This window comes from Neomonachus schauinslandi, chromosome 2 (assembly GCF_002201575.2).
Source record: "Neomonachus schauinslandi chromosome 2, ASM220157v2, whole genome shotgun sequence".
Taxonomy (NCBI): Eukaryota; Metazoa; Chordata; class Mammalia; order Carnivora; family Phocidae; genus Neomonachus; species Neomonachus schauinslandi.
Window position 1 is genome coordinate 40,386,667 of NC_058404.1, and position 16,301 is coordinate 40,402,967.

The following is a 16,301-nucleotide window of genomic DNA, read 5'->3' on the forward strand; positions in this document are numbered from 1 at the left end:
CCTGCTCGGCGGGCGGCCTGCTCGGCGGGCTCCCTGCTCGGCGGGCTCCCTGCTCGGCGGGAGGCCTGCTTCTCCCTCTGCCTCTGTTGTTCCCCCCACTTGTGCTCTCTCGTTCCCTCTGTCAAATAAATAAATAAAATCTTAAAAAAAAAAGAAAGATAAAGACATTCTTTCTGTTAAATTATTTTACCCAACTGAAATATAAACATTGATGTTGTGAGACTTGTTTTCCATCATTGTGGGAAATCATAAATCACAGTTAATGTAGGAGGTGATCATTCATACACTGTCTTTCATTTCAGGTGTAACTAAACTTTTGTGTATTTATAATTTTCATTTTTTTTCTTACTTTCTTTCCTGCCTAGAGCTAAGGCCCCTTGGTTTCCTAATATTATAAAAACCAAAAAACCAGCTTTTGGTGTTTTAAATGACTGTTAAAATTTGCTATCACCTTACTGAAGCCATTTATAAACCTGAAATACATAAAAAGGACTGCTAGCAATTTCTAAGCTTAAACAGAAAAAAAACTTAAAAGTTGAGCTTTGTTCATCTTCCACATGCATATTTTAAAATGATTTAAAATGGTTAGAAAAGAGCCATAACATTAAACCATGCAAGCATGGATACTGCTGCTTAGGAAAAGCAAGACGTTTACAAAGTGAATCTACTTCAGGAGAAATATTCAGTCACTAATAATGGAGGTGGTACGTGGTTGATGACAATCAAATGTTGGGGAGTGCTATAGCTAGTAAATCATACTCCTTTTTAACCAGCAGTGTTATTATGTATGGGGCACAGAGGGAAAGGAGACACATTAATGAGTTTCACAGACTAATGGATGAGATGAGCCCTGATCACTCTATTTATTCAGAGCAGCTAGAAACCTTATGGACTTGTCCTGACTTTCTCTAAGAATTCCTCCAGAAAATTTACTTTTAGCAAAATCTTTACAGGTTGGTCTTTACTTCCTCTACTTAGGAAACCAAACCATTATTTCATGTTTAGAAGTGTTCGCAAGAAGCATATAGGTCCAGGATGGGGATGGTAAGCGCAAGCGTGTGAAAGTCAGGTAGAGGCTGAGGGGTGAAGGGGCAGCAGGGCTGAGGCTGGACACTGGTCCAAACACCCACAGGCTGAGGTTTAGACATGGGGATGGGCAGTTTGACGTCAAAACATCTCCCACAGAAAGACTCTCATCCCAGCCTGCTAATGGAAATACTTCCCACCGGTTTCCTCATTAGACCCTCTCCATTGCCTCCAAAGTCAGAAAGCTCTGTTTTATTATTTTTGTTCTACAGAGAAGCTGGCTAAGTGATCTATCTTCTTGTTCATTCTGTTGAGTTCCCATATAATTTCTTAAGTTAGAGAAGGAATGCATTCGCCCATGGCTCTGGGTGTTCTCATGCGAGGGTGTGAAGACTATGAAAATCTGACTGTCTCACATCTAAAAATGCTTGAGAACCATTGAGTCTATCCCCCTTATTTTGGAGACAAGATTGCTCAGGGTCTCTCTTTTCCATCTAGACTCACTCTCTAAATGATCTCATCTTTCATCATGGCTTGACATAACAACAAGATACCAGATTCCTTATAAAAGTATACACGATTTCTCAGCCCTAATCTCCCTTCTCATTCACTGACCTCTCTGCCGTTCCTTGACCATGTCAAGCGAGCTCTTGCCTTCGTGCCTTCATACTTGGTATTGCCTCTGCCTGGGGCGTAATTTCCCCACCATCCACATGGCTCCCTCCCTCATTACTTCAGGTCTCTGCTCCGGTAGTGCCTTCTCAGGGTAGCCTTCTCTGACCACATCTATAAAAAGCCAATCCCCACCCTCCCAGCATTCCTCAGCTCCCTTATCCTGCATTATTTCTCTCCACAGAACTTATGACCATCTGACCTCATAGATGTGCTTGTTGTCTGTCTCCCTCGTCCAGAATATAAGCTTCCTGAGGGCAAGGATTCTATCTGTTTTGTTCATGATGCTTCCAATGCCTGTAAAAGGGCCTAGCACATAGGAGAAACTCAACAGATGTTGGTTGAATAAATACACAGATCCTTTGTTTTTCTATCATTTAAAATGAAACAATGTAATCCGGGCAGTGTTACTGAAATTCTCCTTTAGATGCTCTATTGTTTCTGTTTTAGAAAGGTACATGTTATATCAGCAGGATGCACACTGGGACTACACTGCAGAAATTCATCATGGTTTCTCCAAGTCTCCATGCGAGCTGTCCCAGTTCACACATGTCCCTGCAGATTGCACTGTCCACTGGAACACGGGCCTCTGCCCCATCTCAGGCCTGTGGTCACTCAGAACCTTCTCTTTACAGCTCCATATCTTGCACTACTTTTTCAAACTTTCTGCAGGTCTAATCCTACTATGGTTTCCAGCTGCCCATCTATGCTCCATTTATTGTGAGGAATGTACGATGTGATACAATCCAGCACGATGGAGGAAGCTGGCTCTGCCTGTCAGGGAATCACACCTGGATGGATGTGTGAGATCTGAGTGCCTGAAGGTGCTCCTAGCACAGTGGGCATGGATGGCACAAGAGGCTGCTCATCGAACAGGGTCAAGCTCACAGAAACAAGGAACACATAAGGAACTTAATCTGCATTCACGATTTCTGCCAAGGTAAATGCTTCATTTATTGCTCTCTGAAATCAGTCTTCCCTCAGTGTTCACTGCAGCCCACGATGTTGTCTCTGTGTTAGATCTTCCATGAGGAGTTTAGCAGATATGTCTTGGCATCTGTTCTTTCCATGATACTCAAGACTTTTCCAACTCCAGATAAACATGTATGAATAGCTATGTTCACAAGCTTTTAAAGACAAATTTCACATTCTGCTGCTTTCATTTCTGCATGAGACTCATACACCAATTTGTGAAACATTAGTGGAAATGGCTATGCATTTAGCCCCCTGAAGACAGAACGTAAGTCTTTACCTGGTGAAATCCATATGCCTTCATACGATTGATAGAATCTGCCAACATTTGTTGAATATTTCTTGAGGAACTGGAGAGTGACTAAAAATTAAATGAAACATGTTTTTATACCATTTAGAGCTACAATGCAATTTTAGTAGATAACCTGTTCGTGCTCCTCTCATTTCAATGTCCCCTAACGTGCCCCTGCCCCGCTGGTGGATGCACCCAAGTTTCCCACCGGCACCTGAGTTCCTGAGCCAATAATGACTGAGGCAGCAGGTATGCAAAGCCTCAGCGCCTTCCCACTCAGTAGGGCTTAGAAATGAATTATTGCTCAAGATCCTGGAGCTGGTGGTTTGCTCATGACAAGTGGGTTTCTGTATTTTATTCCCAGCTGGCCCTCGATTCCCTGGATGACTTCTAGACATCACCATTATTCCTTAATTTAAATTCTCTTCTTCTCTTCATCCCTGCTCTACCTCATCCCCTGTTTTAGCTCAGACCAGAGAAACTCAGTCTCTGCCATTTAACTGCATATGCCTTGCTCCCTATCTAGGTAGGACCAGAGGCAAGACTGGAATATCAGTTCGTTGTGTAGGAGCCCTGCCCACTTTCCCTGCCTGATCGCACTCCCTCCCCTCCTCTCCCACCACTATTACCCAGACCACTGTCTGGGTTTCTGCTGCTCCAGACAGATTTCCCAGGAGGCAACTCCTGCCAGTGGGGTTCCCAGATCCATTGCCTGGATTCCCTGGTGTCACTCTTGCCTGCCACATGCCAACTGCTCAGGCATTGTGACTGATCTGGCATATCACACTGAGGGCCTCTTTAGACCAGGTCAGTTACCTGGTCCCTGTCACCCTGTCCCTGGCCCGAGCGCAGAGTCTGGGCCAAGTCCCAGCATGAAAAGCCACATGCCCCATACAGCTTAATAGAGCCACCTGCAGCCCAGGATTTATGTGCCTTGTGCCTGAGGATTCACTCCTAAATTTTGGTATCGATCAGAAATTGTCAGTAAATTTTCAGAAAAATGTTGGTACCAAGATTCAGTGTGGAGCACAGAGGATACTTTAGGGTCATTACTATGCCATGTGATAAAACAGTGTGGCTACCTCAATTTTACCCCCTTTTTCACAGTAGCTACACTATATTTCCCAGCTGCCCTAGCAGCTAGGTGTGCCCGTGGGAATATGTTATCTCCACTATAATGCAGGTGATAACTGGTATTTCCCACTTCTCTTCTAGCCCTTAAAACCTCCTTAACACATGCCTCTAGACCACTTCCCCTTTCCTTTGGGCTGAAATGGTGATCACAGTTATGCTACTGCTAAAGACAGGAGAGCCATCAAAAGCCCGGTCCCTAACTGACTGTATGGACCTGGGCCCTCCTGAACCAGAACCCATCCTGGATGTTATAAGACAGAAAAATGAACTTCTGTTGTGTTTTGACCATTGCGGTTTTGGTCTATTTGTTACAAAAGTTTCGTCTATCTTAGTTGATAAAACTGGCCATGGCAATCGCTGGTGGTACCCTTCAAGCCCTCTGTTGGGCATTTTGACTATTATGGGGAGTGCTATTAGTCATGGAAGGTCCATTATGACCAGGCACTGTGCTAGTGACTTAATAAGTATTATTTTTCTTTCTCACAACATCTCTGATGGATGGGCAACACAATGCCCAATTATCAGAGGAAGAGGCTGAATGGCAGAGGAGTTGTGTATCTGGCTGGCATCACACAGCTGATTTGTTCCAGAGTTTATACTTTTTCCACTATGTCAACATTGTAACGATAGGAAATGAGTTGTAGGTCAAAAGTTTCTTTATGCTTATTACTTGGCAAAAAAAATGAATCCTACAGGTTTCACAAATACTACCTACCATATTCTGTCTTGTTTTTTAATATTATAAAAGGATACATAACTGCTTTGCATCCAAAATAGTACAGTCAGCAGTTCTTATTTATGAACAGGTTAAAACTGTTCCAACAGGTTTTGTGTATGTCTGCTCAAAAGCCCAGTGTAATTTTGAAGGGTTTGGACTTGCAGCCTCTGAATAAATGTCCACCATAAGGAATGTGAGCTTTAAAAACAGGCTCACTCTCCCTTTCTTCAATGATATAAGATCTGTGGGGCATCATTTTGCAAAAAGGATCAGTTTCTTCTATGTTGAAAATTAGGAGGCAGGTAACCACCCTCTCTTGCCTCCTCAAGCACCGTAGATAAGGTTCCAGCTACAGTAGCTATACAACCGCCTCTCCACTGGTTTGTCACAGGACCTGGACGCATGCAGCTGGCAGAGCTTTGGACCAAGGATTTGTCAGTGGTACGTCCACCACACTCAGCCTTTAAGCTCTCGAACAAACTCTCAGTTGTTTCCCGAATTAGCATCAGGCTAACAGGTATCTGACATGTCTCTTCTAACATATATTTTACTTTGTCAAACATTGTTCCCCCATCACTTGCCAATTACTGTCATGGGTATAATACTTTAAGCATACTGTATGAGTTATTCTTTGTCCCTTAGAATTATTTGTTCAACTGAATGATTCATCTTATATACACATACAACATTGTTTCCTCAACACTTGCTTTTTTTTTATTAATTTTTTTTCCATCATTTATCTATCACCAAGGGCAGACTACCCCAAGATGGACCACTTTGGCATGCAGATTATTTTTGAGCTAAAAGCAATCAAAACACAGCATATTCAGGAAAAGCTCTTTACCTCCCCACCTCAACTGCCTAAAAGAATTTAGATAAAGGACCTGCTCCAGGAAGAGAACTATCGCTGTAGATAACTACATTATACTATGAACTAGGTATGGCAGAGAGGGAAGAACAAGCAAAGCCTGTTTGATCAAAGTCCTCTAGGTCCCATTCTTTTTGAGTGGCCCAGCAAACATTTGTTCACCAAACACTTACTCCTTTTCATCTTCCTGTGAATTGCATTCCTCCCCTTTAAGTCCCAGACCCTTAGCCTCTTTCTCCTTAGTTCAGGATGATATATATATATACCGCATTTTGCTGGACTGTCTTTGGAATTTCCATGTCTGTGTGGGTTTCCCATACATATGAAATTAAATTTGATTTTCTCCTGTTAATCTGTCTCATGTCAATTTGATTCTTACTCTGGCCGGAAGGACCTTGATGGGCAGAGGAAATTCTTCCTCCCTGACACCAGCATTTCAACATTCTCACTGCTTTTGCACTTATCAGAAATGATGAGGTTATTCATATTCTTAAGATAATTCAAAACTAAGCACAGGCACATGAACCAGACAATGAAATGGATGTGATGCTGGGGACTGATGGGACGAGTGTGACCATCAGCACCATCTGCTGGAGCCAGTCAGAGTTGCCTGTCTTTCTTTGTCAGAAGGTTTCGGTTCTGTCTTCAGTATACCAAAGCTCAAAGTTGGTTCTTGAGTAGAAGAGTCTGAGCATAAATAATTTCGATTAGTTTAACAACCACCCAGTTAACAACTACATGATACTTCTACTGAAGTACTTCTATATGTTTAAAATATATTGTAAACTCCAAAACTATTCACATATACTAAGAACCACATTTATAAAAATTCTAATTTTCAAGGTGAATCAAGATTTGCCATTATTCCAAAGTGCTAAAATAATGTGGAGAACTAATCAAGACTTGTGTAGAGCAGGTTCATTCGGATACACTTACACGTTCTATAAATCCATGGAATACAAGTTCAAGTTCAATGTAATAGACTAACAATAGTATATCCAAAAGAGATTTCCTTTATTGAAAAAGAAAACCAGATTACAAAGACTCAAAAGTGATGATTAATGACACCAATACCAGCTGGAGACAATCTTAGGAATACTGTTGCCACTTTGAGCATTCTCAGAGTGAAGATAAAGAGGCTTCTTAGAAAGGGTACCACCCGTCTGAAGCTTCCATATGATGTTGTGCTCCAAGGAATATACTCTTTAGTTATTCCTATTTGTAACACAAGGAAGAGAGGAAAACTACCACCTACCTGCCTAATTTTTGCTTTCAAAGCACTTTCAAGTCCAATATATCATTTGACCTTCATTACCAACCCCACAAGGGTGTCAAAGCAGGTACTGTCCCTTTACCAAAGAGCAAAGCTGACCTGTTAATAGGTAGGAAAGCAGAGACTGAAACCCATGTCCTTTCCATGTCTACACCTTGTTCTTTCCATGGGGTGTCTCAGAGAGAACAGATGTTCGTCCTCATGCATACAAGCCTCTGCAGCCACCTCCCATTTGCTACATTAAAGATGTGTCTGCAGCTGCTGAAACTCTAGGGGCAGAGTTAAAGCAATCTTACCTGCTTCATATTTCCCTTATTTAAAAATAAAAACTGCCATCAAATATTTATGCAAAAGCTCCACAAAATAAAGTGAAAACTTGAATGTCAGTGACATCAGAAGCTAGTGGACTTCCTGCAGATACCGAGTCAGAATGGTCCCCTCTAGTCAGCACAGGCCCAATTAGATCTGGGAGTGGAGCCCATCTGTATTGACCAAAGGGTGGTATGAATGTTTATATATAAGTATATTTTAATTACCATTAAACTCAAAAGCATGGCAATTCAAATCTATATAAGCAACTGGATTATCAAAAGATGCTGTAGCATCAGTATTACATGGTTACAAATTACATTTTCCCCCAGAGACTACATGTCCTATGAGGATTATTCTAGTTCTATTCACTTTTAAAATGCGATTTGAAAAACAGTTCGTTCTGGCTTTTAATTTATATTCACTCTGTTTAAAAGTAGGATTATGCAATTTATTAATTCCAAATAAACCAGAAAGCTCCAAAAAACAGAAAATTTTTTAAGAGCTGTAATGTATTTTTTATTTGCCTGAAATTCATACACATATGCCGCACTGTATTTCAAAACCAATTATATGGTTTTATTGAGTGGGTTCTCATGCCCCACTGTGTGTTTACCACAATCACAGGTATTGTGACAGAAATAGAAGGAATACTTTTTTTATACTGCAAATGTTTGGAGGTAGCTTACAAAAACATATACAATAAAAATGACAAAGATAAAAATAGGTAAACTGCATGATCGGGGAAAACAGGATATGAAGAGGAGGGAATAATTAGAAGAAATAAAAGACACTGTCCTTGCCCTCAAGGAGATTACAGTCTGGTGAGAAAACTCAACCTGAAAATTGTATGAAATATGAGAAGACAGTGCGTCATTATAATAACTCTGAGGTAAGATTATAAATACAATACTGAGCTCAGGGGAGAGGGAGGCCACGGAAGGCAGGAGTAAGGTTTAGATAAAAAGGTGATAGGACCTGGACAATGAAGAATGGAGAGATTTTTGAATAGGTTATCAGGGAAAGCAAAGGACATACAGGGGACCAGACCTTATGCAAAATGGCTCAGCAGCAACCATCAGGCAGGCATGTTTGTGGGGAGATGGAAAATCCATGACTAATACAGAAAACATGTAGTCTGTAGTTCGCTCATGGCCAAATGCTGGCAAGTCATGAAAGGCAAGCAGAAGTATTTACCTTGATGCTGCTAGAGGTTTCCTAATACAGAAGTGATGTGGGAAAAAGATGTGACCAGCAATTGTCTATAAGATTAGGATTATGGAGATAAGCAGGGGGGTCAGGGAGTCAGGGAGAACATGAAGAGATAGGGAGCTAGACCTTGAATGGGGAGGTCAGAGGGAATGAAGAGGAAAGTAAAGTCAGGAGAGACATTAAACAGAAAATTTTTAGCATTCATTTTTTATGGTAAAGATGAAAATGATGAATTAACAGGCTAAAACCAAGAGTTTACTTTTGAGAACAAACTACTACGTTAAGTATTTAGCCATCTTGTTCTTACACCTCTTAAATCCATGGTATTCCTCAGTGGACTGCAGGTTAGAATAATAACCTCCATGAAGGCAAAAGACTGTATCTGCTTAATTTACTGGTCTCTGGGGCCTCAGCAAACAGAACAGTGACTGGCACTTAGTAAAGGCCTCAATAAGTATTTGGTGCATGAGTGAACTCACCATAAATTCCGAAACACTTTCTCAATCATTAAAAAATATTCAGTCTAGTTTTAATATTAATCAAGAGAGACAATTAAAATTCTCTGAAAATTGATGGCGTGTAACTCACCTAGTTTGCTAACCAGGTTACTGGAATAATCAGATCATCCTATTTCCAGCCATTTTAAATAAAACTTCCCAATGATGACTATAATATTAAGCATTTGAGCATACTGGGATTTAGCTTTTTCTTTCTAAAATAATAAGAGAGGCAGAATAAAGAAGCTGCCTTGATAAAGTTACAAAGGAGAATAATATAGAGTGGAGATATCTTCCAAAGGCCAACTAGACTAACAAGATGGAAAACAGGACAATCAATTTTACTAGTGAAAATATGGTACATGGTCCCCATGGAATGATTTTTTTGAAACATGAATTAGGACAACGGATACCCTAGGGAGTCTTTTCCCTACTTTGCTAACATTGTTTCTAGTAAAATCTGTGCACAGGGACTACTGGATAGACTGACTTAAAAGTACAGCAGACTCTAATATGGTGTGTAGTTTTTAATATTTAAATAACACATTGTCGGGGTTTATTTTGCACATATTAGAGCATCGAACTATCATAGTGGATGAACATCTGTCCACTTCCATTGCACCTTCCTCCTACAACCCTCAAAGCAATGTGCAAACAGCAGAACTGGGCAGGGATGTGCTCAGAAAATGCAATAATGCAGAACTGGTAAGGGCTGTTAGGGCAAAGCATTTCAGATACAAAAGAGTTCCAAAGGCCACCCTCACCATCTCACCAGGGACACACCTGATATATATTCCCTGAAAAACGAAAAGAAGACAAGCAAGGGAAATAAAGTAATTATTAAATATAAAGTATAAGGATAAAGTAATAAAGGATTGTTAAGAGAATAGAGTCTTAAAAGCACGATGGCTATGGGAAGTCTTGACACAACAGAATATAGGAACCTAACTATAAATAATAGAAAATAATATTTATATCATACATAATACCATACAAAACACTTCAATAAAAATTGCTTCATTTGGATTGTTCTCACATCCAATCCAGTGATGCGTAGCTCTAATAACTGCCATTGTTTAGGTAGGAAATAGAGCCCCAGACATATTAAATGAGTAAGTGGTCAGCAGGACCTCATGTCTCTAGACATGTCTCCAGGATTCATAATTTCTTCTTGGCACACTACTTCTAGTGAGTTGGATAAGCAAATTACTGTAAATATCATGCAAAATGAAGTTGTGGTACCAACTTCATAATGTGCAATTCTCAAGACTAGAAATGGTTTTCTCTTTTGTCATTTACTTTATATTAAGCATTTTATACAACATACTGCTTTTAAAAACACAGCAGCTTAAATGGTTTCTAAGGCCCTAGGATTTTGTAATTCTATCTTATATAAAATTTTATTCTACAGACTACCATGAAATTCTATTACAGTTACATGGAAACTACTTGGGTAATTGTGTAACTTTCCGATTATGGCTCTACTTTGGAATTAATAAAATGAACACAACAAATCCTTCATCTGTTTTTGCCTAGTATACCCAACACTTTCTCTCTCACAAAAACAATACTGAAATGCTTCCTGCAGGTATACCAGAAGGGAATATACATCAAGACAAACAGTTACTGGTTTGGGATTCTCCCTCTTTTTTCTTCACATCTGTTGAAAAGAAAGCTACAGGCCCGAAACGGTGTCATTTAGGTTAAGGCTCCAAGTCAGTAAACCAAGACTTAATACCTAACCTAACTGCAGTTTCAACCCCCCAGAAATGTGACCTTTCAGCAGCCAACATGGGAATTTCCTGGCCAGCACTAGGAATTTTACTGATAGACCCCTTCCGTTCCCTTAGGAGGGCGACCTTGCCTAAAACAATGGATTCTTTGCTAATAATTTCCTTTTCTCCACTCCCTCTCTACTCTTCCTTTTCTGAGCCCTTTGGAGCGCCCCTCTACTTGCTAGACAGACATGCTGCCCAATTCATGAACCAATTAATAAGCCAGTTAGATCTTTACAATCTGCTCAATTTAATTTTTGTTATTTAACACATCCAATTCAATCCTCAAAACTCTAGCCTGCATTTCAGGAATACATTTTCCCATTCTGTTTACATTGGGGTTCCTTATTATAAATGTGAACCCAACTCCCTTCAGGGCTTGACGATATAGCCGTGTGCAGATAAGAGCCAGGCAATGCCAATGTGGTTCCACCACGCCCAGGCTCAGGCCATCTACTCCAGGTGGGGTACAGACTTCTCCATCCTGCCTACTCACCAAGCTTTAGTACTTATCTCCAAGGAACCGTGATCTAAGACTACTTTACTAATACACTAATTTACACTCTTTACAAAAAGCACAAGCCACATATAACCCAAAACTTTGGTTGCTCTACAAGTAGCACTTGGAGAAGAATAGGGAAAAAAACCAATTCTTTTCACTTCTTTCAAAGAAGTGGCCCTGATCTTAGTATCTTGCTTCTCAATCTCTCCTTTATAAAGGCAAACAACCCAAATCTGGTTTTAGACAACTGCTGGTTTCTGAGTAGAGAGCAAGCTTAATTTTTTCGTTTGGAAGGGATGTATGGAAGAAGGAAAACCCAAGCGGAAGTCCTTCATCATATCTGGAAATAGTTTTACAGAGTGCTCCTTCACCGCTGTCTACACAAAGCTACCACCATGGTGTCAATGTCAACGTTACAGTCAAAATGTACAGTTTAGTAGCATATTTTTGTTATCATTCTGTTATAGTAAAATGACAGATTTAAAAACATACCAAAGCCTTGAGACAGTGCATGCACAGACATGCACGTGTGCAAAGCAGGGGTACAGATGCAAGAGGTGTCATCTCTAACTCTCGTTCTTTAAAGATATGAAGAGGAGGACTCTCATTCAAAGCATTTAATCTATGAGCCTCAAGGTTTTTTGGGGTTATTTTGGTTTTTTTTAGGAATGCTTTAAATCCCAGATGTTTGTGTTCTAATTTTTTTAATCTTCTGTTTTGCAGTATGGTCCACTCTGAAGGCCATTTGTACAAAAATAACAAGTAGTTCTCTGGAGATAAAATCTACACGTGAGCAGATCTAGTTTTATTCAAGGTCCCTTTGGGGGCAAGGGCAGTCAGTCTACTGATTAATGAGTTCCCAGCCTACAAATTACATATAAACAGAGAAACACAAAGGGACTTATCTTTGAATTAGCATACTCTGCCAGTCTCCCAACCACACTGAGAACTGTTCTGTTCTCCCCCAAATTCTCTGACACCAGGGTGGGGAAAACACCGACAGCATCCAGAGGACTGTCCGCATCCAGGGTCCCTAAGATCTCCACTTAGCTGCAGGAGATACCCAAACTTACCCAAACTCCCCAGGAGGGGGTGCCTCACACAGTGCATCATCTGGCATTTTCTCTGGCTCCTGTTAACTCCCCCTCACACTTGCCTTTGCCTGGGAATGGCGTCTGCTTCCCAACCTGCATGTCTCAGAACCTGGCTGGGTGAGAGCTAAATCCTGATATTTACCATCACCTCCGGTTCAGTGACAGGCACCCAGGAACACGAAGTGTTTAACCGTGATCCACTGAGAACCACAACACTCTCACTAAATATTAAGCAGAGCATTATTTCTGAGTTTTCCAAGCACTATCACCACTGTCAAAAATAAGGACAGGACAGGTATCTTGTAGAGGGCAATAGCTTTTCAGAATAAGAACCTTACACTCAGCTCTAATCCAGGCATTACTTTTAGCCTCCTCCTCAGATTGCACAAACCATAGAGCCTCCCGGGCCTCCAGCTCTTCATCTGAAAAGTGAAAAGGACCAAGGCTGGGCTCATGATAAAAATAGCATCTTATAACTGAAGAACTTCAGGGAATAATTCTTGCTGCTTCCATTAGATGATCCTGGGCCAGCATCCTTATGTTTATAAATTTTCTCAGCTTCCTTTGTAAAGAAACAGTGTTGCTAATTTAATCCCTATTTTATAGGGATCCTTTTTACAGTATCCTTACAGGATACTACCTGGAGTCACAGAGCTGTCTGGGAGGACTGAAGCCTCGCTTCCCAGACAAGAGGTTTTGCCCTGGGTCAGTGGTACATTTTCACAGTATCTGGTACTTAATCGGGCAGTCTTACCTTTGGCTATCTATTTGTTAAAATGAAAATTTTAAAGCAACATAAGTATATTCTTTAAAAATTTTTTCATAAAGATTATCTTGAGTGTGAAGAAAACTGTTCTGAGACTGGACCCCAAGTTTTCTAAACCCTGAAGTGGGGATCCAACAACTCTTCTCAAAACCCCCAGTTTGCTTCTCAGGGTTCTAAGGGTGAAACAGAAATTCTTCGGCCTTAGACTTGGGACAAATTTTTCATTATTCTACAAGAGATCTCCTTGGATGAATTCATCTGCTAATGAAGATACAAAATAAATCATTATTATATTGGTATAAAATAATCCAAAGGTAAACCTATAGATTGGGCTGTTTAGTGTTCTGGTTCTGTTAGAAATTAGTTGGACAGTTAGGTAGTCAGGGCCAGGGTCCCCAACAAGAAGATATGGAGTCAGGACAACTAACAGCACTAACATCCTGTTTTATAGCTTAGACAGGACTGCATTAGCTTTCTGCTTTGCAGCCTTTGCAGAATTGACTTTTGTAAAACATCCTAAAGTAAAAGAATTAACCACAAAGCATTTGTCATCATCATAGGCAAGGGGCAGTTAAAACATAAGCCTCCACATATGATCCAGCAATTGCACTACTAGGTATTTACCCCAAAGATACAAAAGTAGGGATCCGAAGGGGTACGTGCACCCCGATGTTTATAGCAGCAATGTCCACAATAGCCAAACTGTGGAAAGAGCCAAGATGTCCATCGACAGATGAATGGATAAAGAAGATGTGGTATATATATACAATGGAATATTATGCAGCCATCAAAAGGAATGAGATCTTGCCATTTGCAACGACGTGGATGGAACTGGAGGGTATTATGTTGAGTGAAATAAGTCAAACAGAGAAAGACATGTATCATATGATCTCACTGATATGAGGAATTCTTAATTGCAGGAAACAAACTGAGGGTTGCTGGAGTGGGGGGTGGGGTGGGAGGGATGGGGTGACTGGGTGATAGACACTGGGGAGGGTATGTGCTCTGGTAAGCGCTGTGAATTGTGCAAGACTGTTGAATCTCAGATCTGTACCTCTGAAACAAATAATGCAATATATGTTAAGAAAAAAAAAAGAAGAAGAAGAAGGTAGCGGGAGGGGAAGAATGAAGCGGGGGAAATCGGAGGGGTAGACGAACCATGAGAGACGATGGACTCTGAAAAACAAACAGGGTTCTAGAGGGGAGGGGGGTGGGAGGATGGGTTAGCCTGGTGGTGGGTATTGAGGAGGGCACATTCTGCATGGAGCACTGGGTGTTATGCACAAACAATGAATCATGGAACACTACATCTAAAACTAATGATGTAATGTATGGGGATTAACATAAGAATAAAAAAAAAAAAAACATAAGCCTCCAGATGTCAGCAAAAAAGACCATCCGCACATGGACAATAACCTAAATAGGTAGACAGATATGTGACCAAAGCCCTGATTGGCAGGACTCAGCACACCCTGCTTGCTGAAGATTATTTATGAGCTCCGCAAAAGAGCTCATAAAAATCCCTAAACTTAGAGGGGCGCCTCAGTGGCTCAGTCAGTTGGGCGTCTGCCTTCGGCTCAGGTCATGATCCCAGGGTCCTGGGATTGAGCCCTGCATCGGGCTCCCTGCTCAGCGGGGAGCCTGCCTCTCCCTCTGCATGCTCCTGCTCTGCCTACTTGTGCTTTCTCTCTCTGTGTCAAAAAAAAAAAAAAAAAAAAAATCCCTAAACTTGGAAACTCCAAGGGCAACCCTCTGGGTCCCCTCCCTCTCTGGGAGCTTTATACTACTGCTCAATAAACTTTGCTTTGCTACCCACCACTCTTTGGTCTACCTCTTCATTCTTCAAAGAGGCCAAAGTGACCAAAAACCACGGGCACTAAAGGCAGAAAATCCTGCAACAGTTCCACGGAAGGAAGGGTACATCTCTCTACATTTTTTATATGTGAGAAGATTAGCTCTTTCCCAGGTGGGCCAGAAGATACAGTTTTGAGTCTGGGATGGAAGGCTGTGGAGAAAAGCTCAGACTAGGATTGCCAATTGACTGGGAAAGACAATGCATACTTCTATTTCCAGAAATGAGATTGGGTTCACCTCAGCCTTGTACTACTGGCCTTGAACCTCACATCTTCGCCTAAATTCTGGTTGAATATGAAAGTCCAGACCTCAGGGTGAGGCTTATCCATTGAAACTCTATAGAAACTCTCCTTTACAGCTGTACTGATATGAAAAATATTCGACTTCAGGTCATGCCTATAGGTGTTGTTTTAAGGTCATGAATGTCTGGAGCCGGAAAAATGTATGAGGAATCATCTCAGCAAACATCCCATCTCAACAGCTAACTGATGGCCAACAATTTGAGTAAGTGTGAAAAGGATTCTTTCCAAAGCTTGCAGATAAGAACCTGCCTCAGCCAAAACCTTTATTTCTGCCTTCTAAGACCCTAAACAGAGGACCTAGCCAAGCCTTGTCAGAATTCTGACCAAAGGAGCTGTCAGATAACAAACAGGTATTATTTGAAGCCATTTGGTTTACAGTAATTTGCTGTGGCAACAATAGAAAACATACATGAGACAAGCCTGGCTCCTGTCCCATCATGTGGCCTCTCAGCACCTCAAATGCACCTCCAGGTCCCAGCCAAAGTACTTTCTCCAGTCAGGCTGCTCTCCTCCCTGTGTCCCCACACATGATGCTTTCCTTTTTCTCACCACACACAGTCTGCATTTCCCTTAGGCCTTCCCCCATCCCTGCCTTCCACAAACCAGTGGAGCCCTGGCCACTTTCCAGCTAGAACTTGATTATGTCCTGCCTTACTTAGCACTAAGTGCTTCTAATCTTTCTTCTAACTCCTGAAGGATGAAGACCTTGTCCTGTGCCTCCTTTGCAGCTCCATAACACCTATCATTACATGTATTGGGACCCTGGTAAATACTCAGAGAAGCACTGATTCAATCCATCCAGCCAAACCATGCAAGATCTTCACCCATGCAGCCTGCATGCAGGACACACTCACAGAGAGGAGGCAAGGCTTCAAGTACTTCTAGCTGAAACAACCCCTTGGATTTTTACTGGGGTTTGCAGTTTTTCAAGCATTCCCAAATATATTATCTCATGTAATTTCTACAAAAAAACCATGAGATAAACAAGGCAGGTATTTTTTAATTCCCAGTTTTTATAGTTGAGAACACAGAGCC

At 41.2% G+C, this 16,301-nt stretch overlaps 1 protein-coding gene across 3 annotated transcripts in view; it reads right to left on the reverse strand.

The window, feature by feature from the left end:
• SH2D4A (SH2 domain containing 4A) overlaps window positions 1-16,301 on the reverse strand; it is a 66,521-nt gene that overhangs the window by 22,733 nt on the left and 27,487 nt on the right. For 2 of the 3 annotated variants that reach the window (XM_021681601.1, XM_021681603.1), the window contains exon 5: window positions 2,951-3,031. The exons of the other annotated variant lie outside the window; for it this stretch is intronic. In XM_021681601.1, coding sequence (XP_021537276.1) covers window positions 2,951-3,031 — 81 coding nt within the window. The remainder of the gene's footprint in view (window positions 1-2,950; window positions 3,032-16,301) is intronic. 3 annotated transcript variants of the gene reach the window in all.